General features: G+C 37.7%; 1 protein-coding gene across 2 annotated transcripts in view; it reads right to left on the bottom strand.

The window, feature by feature from the left end:
• Positions 1 to 531: 531 nt before the first annotated feature.
• Positions 532 to 5,075, bottom strand: part of MAMDC2 (MAM domain containing 2) — a 154,084-nt gene continuing 149,540 nt past the window's right edge. Inside the window, exons 13-14 of one of the 2 annotated variants that reach the window (XM_004375799.1) lie at positions 1,687 to 1,771; positions 532 to 1,545 (exon numbers count right to left, since the gene is read on the bottom strand). In XM_004375799.1, the coding sequence (XP_004375856.1) occupies positions 1,481 to 1,545; positions 1,687 to 1,771 (150 nt within the window). In that variant the 3' untranslated portion in view covers positions 532 to 1,480. The remainder of the gene's footprint in view (positions 1,546 to 1,686; positions 1,772 to 5,075) is intronic. The other variant, XR_001121482.1, reaches the window with a different exon arrangement.

Below are 5,075 nucleotides of genomic sequence, written 5' to 3'. Positions count from 1 at the left end.
CATTTATTCATTCATTCAATAAGTATTTGTTGGGCACCTACTTAATACCAGACACTCTCCTGGGTACTGGTAATACAAAAGTAAACAAAATAGACAAGAATCCTTGCCCTTATGGCATTTACGTTCCAATGAGGTAATATTTGGGGAAAAATTGAGATTGTTTATATGAAATAGAGGACTCTATAGAAATGAATTGTCATTGTATACAGTGCTTATGTCACTAATAAAAGGGCTTAACCAAAAAACCCCAACCAAACCCGTTTCCACCCAGTCAATTCTGACTCATAATGACCCTATAGGATAGAGTAGAACTGTCCCATAGAGTTTCCAAGGAGCAGCTGGTGGATTTGAACTGCCGACCTTTTGTTTACAACATAGCTCTTAACCACTATGACACCAGGGCTCCAATAAAAGGGCTTAAGAAGCATTTAATTGTGGCAAAGTAGACATTCAAATTAGAATCTTCAGTTATGTGGTGAAGATATTCTCATAAAGAGAAATAATGTAGAAATGAGTTGATTGCTAGAGAAGAGGATTTCAAATTTTCCTTTATTAGATAAGTTTATAATTTCATAAGAGCTGTTTGGTTCACAAAAATGTACATACAATTTTCTAAACATGTAAAAGAAAGCAACAGTTTAGATATCTGCTTGAATTCATATTTCTCTAAACCTTACCAAAACATTTATTATAAAAATCAGCAAAATTGTTTAACATGTTTATAAAAATCATTGGATGTGTGTGCATAAACATTTTTCAAGCTTGCTTTACAAAAAGAGTGCAGTTTCTATCCATGTGCTCATAGTGACTCTCAAAAGTGGTTCAAAGGGGAAAAAAGGAAGGTAGCATTGCCTTGTAATGCAGCATTAATTAATACTGACTTACTCTGGGACATTCAGTAAAGATCCTTTGTTATCACATATGGTAAAAATATTACACATTAATATTTGCATTCTATGCAAAACCATAGAAAATAAGACTTTATTTTCTCAAACTGACTTATTATCATGAAAAACTGCATTCAATCTGCAGATATCACTGACATCTCATGTTATTTACTTTAAAATTATTTATGACAGTTGAAATTCAAAAAGAAACCCACAAGAGCTATTCTCCTCCCAGTACATTCACTGAATGCAGACTTAAGTAAGCACCTGTTATTTTGATTGTGCCCTTTATTTGCATACTTTAAAGTGACTACAATATAGTACAATTGTATTTTTAACTGGTACCAACATTAAGATGAATGATCTATGCAAAACCAGCAGCCTGTACTTCTAGTAACAGTCGTCATATGCAAAAAAAAAAAAAAAAAAAAGCCCTGAGTCAGTATTTTTTGCAAAAGTAATGAAGAAGGGTGCTCCCAAGTCATTTTATAACTTATGAAATTGTTAAGACTGTCCAGTATTCATTTGTTTTCATTTTGATTGAAGAGAGGTACAGCTTTTGTTTACTTACTTAATCCGATTCAGATCATTTCTTAATACTCAATTTCATTTAAGTCCTCAGAATATCCTGACGATTGTTGAGTTGTATCTTCCATTTCTGTTAGGAAAGACAAATAGACGATAATAGTTTTCTCTATTTTTATTATAGAAAAATACATACTTTGCATTCTCATAGTCGAGACTGTTTTGCAAAATCCATTTTCAATCAGGCTCATATAATTAGGAATAATATCGTCACCTGCACAGGGTCCTGCCTGAAATTTAACATCATCAATGGCGATATCACTTCTTATTGATACTCCACGAATGGCTTCAAAAATTATCTGAAAAATAATTAAGTCTGAATTAGAAATATAGTCATCCTGATAAAACAGTGCCAGTTAGGGGCAGATACAACATTTGTGGGGTTGAAAGTTTAGATGGTTCTTGGGGCTCCCTTTAAGGAAAAGAATACAAAATTATAAATTCAAGCTTAGGTACAGAAGTGAATATTAATTTAGGATTAAAGAAGAAATTTACAACAAATTATTAGAGCTTTGGGAAGTGAGGTCCCTTCCTTCTGAGATTAGGCAATTTCCCAGAAATGCTTACCTAGAAGCGCTTGCTGGCTGACATGATTTACCTCCCCCCTCAACCCGGAACACTCTACTCCCAGCATCTTCCAGCACTCGTAGTGCCTGTGAGTGTGAGGGGCCCAGAAGCTTAAGTTTCCTTGAAAACAAAAACAAACCAGTTGCAGTGGAGTTGATTCTAACTCATGGTGACCCATATGTCTCAAAGTAGAACTCTGCTCCATAGGGTTTTCAATGGCTGATTTTTTTCAGAAGTAGATCACCAGACCTTTCTTCTGAGGTACCTCTGGATAGACTGGAACTTCCAGCCTTTTAGTTAGCAGTGAGTACTTAAGTGCTTGCACCACCCAGGGACTCTAAGTTTCCTTAGGCTCCTGATAAATCTTCCCTAATACTGGTACTAGATGGAGGAATTTAATATGATTGATGATACTCATATATGAATAGCAAAGTATAATAATTAAATTTATCAGACAGTGGTTGACTCATCATGTTAAATATGGTAATATCAAAGATAAAGCCCAGGGAGAAGAGGAAATCAGTCTTGACTTTAGGTTCAGACAATAATACTCAGTTTCTAGGAAGAAAAGATTACCTTCCTAGCTCTAAGTTCTCCCCAACAATGGTTAGTGAACCACTGAATACTGTAGGGAGGTCTGTGGGTAATAAAAATTGTCCAGAAGACGTATTTACTCTACTTATTTTAGGAGTAAATGACTCCTCATTGGACTAGTTGATGGTTTAAATTAAATAAAAGAATACAAACTGGGCAATTATTAAGCATATGAAACTATCTTGAAATTAATGACTTGAAGAAGCTTTAGTGGCAGACATGTGGCAAAATAACTTTAATAAAAATCATAAGGATACAACCCTAAACAAGAATCCAAATAAATGGTAGAAAGAGGGAAAAATGTCCTAGCACACTTACATAGGAGGACAGGTGAGTAAAGCTAAGCATTTTGGTTTTCTGGACAACATGTCTGCAATAGAAAGTGTAATAGACAAGTTACCTGAAGGAATTATATTCTGAATAGTCTGTGGTAGAGCCAAGCACTTGATTCCCTACTACTGTCTCCTCCAAATTCCTTTAATACTTTAGTGATAACGATTTTATGGCACTATGACTTCCTTCTTGTATTATAGATACTTAGTAGGATCTCTTCCTTTGCGACATTGACCATTTGATCCATCTGACTTATCTTTGTATCCAAGGACCAACCAAATGCATCATGTAGTAGCTGCTGAACAAATACTTGTTTATTTACAGAATAAATACAATAAACTCATTGCTGTTGAGTTGACTGTGACTCATAGCAACCCTATATTACAGAGTAGAGCTGCCCCACAGAGTTTTCTGGGCCGGAATCTTTACGGAAGCAGACTGCCACATCTTTCTCTCGCAGAGCAGCTGGCGAGTTTGAACCACCGACTTTTGGGTTAGCAGCCAAGTGCTTAACCACTGCATCACCCCCGTTTCCCTCCCCCCATTGCTGTCGAGTAACTTCCAACTTGTAGCGACCCTAGAGGACACAGTAGAACTTCCCCATAGGGTTTCCAAGGAGCGGCTGGTGGATTCGAACTGCTGACCTTTAGGTTAGTAGCCAAAACACTTAACCACTGTGCCACCAGGGCCTCCACTGCACCACCAGGGCTCCTTAAATACAGTAAAAGTAGGACTAAATAAAATAATGTATGTCCTTGGCTCCCAAACTGTGCTCTGAAGCAACCTGGGGTGCCTGAGTGAACTCATAGGGGTGATGTAGAATATTTTAAAATTTCAAGGGAAACACAGCAGTACTCAACCTCTGGCAGATACTGTGTAGACTACTAGCTTGAGGTAATTCACAGTTTCAACATTAGATTGGCCTACCTTCCTTGTGATGACATATCTTACAGAGCTGGGTTTTTTGGTAATTACTGTGATAGAGTATGCATATCAATGAAAATCAATGTGGGATATGAAATGAAGGTATAGTGTCCAGTCTGATTCCAAGGTTTGAGAAGCTGTGTCGTGCCCAACAGGTATATACATCCTATTAACAAATTATTGTGGTTATTTAAGAATTAAATAAAAGTACATTTTTCTTTTAATTTAAGAGTATTATTTTTTAAATGGCTACTAAGTTGTTAGGACATAAATACTTATTAACTTGTTTGGACATGACTACTTAATAAATGAAACTGTTAGGTATTTCTTTTGGTGTAGGGGCACGAGGAAAAAAAAATTACTGAGATTGAGAGCACCAATAAACTGAGAAGCTTTGAAGAGTTGGGTCTATAAAGGTCTTAGCTGAGAACCTAGCACATAGTGACTCCTAATAAATGTTAGTCATTATTATTAACGATATCAATGATGTAAACATTTCAGTGAGCTAGGAATTTGTCTAACACTTTCTTTCAATGGCATCAAAATATAAAAAACCAAAGAGGAAAATACCTGAAAGCAGAGGGGAAAAGATAAGCAGGGAATCCAAAGGAAATAGAATGATTTTTGTGTTTTTGATCAATAGTGAGTCAGGTTCTGCTTGGCACTTTAATTCATCCTTAGAAAGGAGCATGATTACATTTTTGCCATTTCATGCATTTCTCTTACGTGGATAATGTGGTGATTGGAATGTCCTCAGGAGGCCACCCACAAATTTTCCCCATAGGATCAATCTCAAATGGCAGCCGTACTACAGCACTCTAAAAATCAACTACACACCCCCACCCCCTCCCCCCCACCCCGCCCCACCCCACCCCGGCTCACAAGGGTCTCTAGCGTGAGTGGGCACCAGCTAAGTGGGCAATGGGGGGTGGGGGTAGGAGAAGGATGCCCTGGCAGAGGGAGGCCAGCTAGGGGCCCTTCTGGGAGGCCTGAGGTAAGATCTGTTGAACATCTGCTAGGCGCCAGGCATTTTACACTCTTTTCTCAGCTATTCTCACAACCACCCTGGAGCTGGACATTTAATAACGAGCCCAGGGCCGCACAGATGGTGAGTAGAGAAGCCAGGATTCAAACTAGGTCTTTCCAACCCCAAAGCCTGAGCTCTTCCATCTCTATTACACTGAG

This window comes from Trichechus manatus, unplaced genomic scaffold, assembly GCF_000243295.1.
Source record: "Trichechus manatus latirostris isolate Lorelei unplaced genomic scaffold, TriManLat1.0 scaffold00038, whole genome shotgun sequence".
Taxonomy (NCBI): domain Eukaryota; kingdom Metazoa; phylum Chordata; class Mammalia; order Sirenia; family Trichechidae; genus Trichechus; species Trichechus manatus.
Note: the sequence above shows the minus strand (reverse complement) of the source record. Positions and strands in the feature narration are given on the sequence as shown.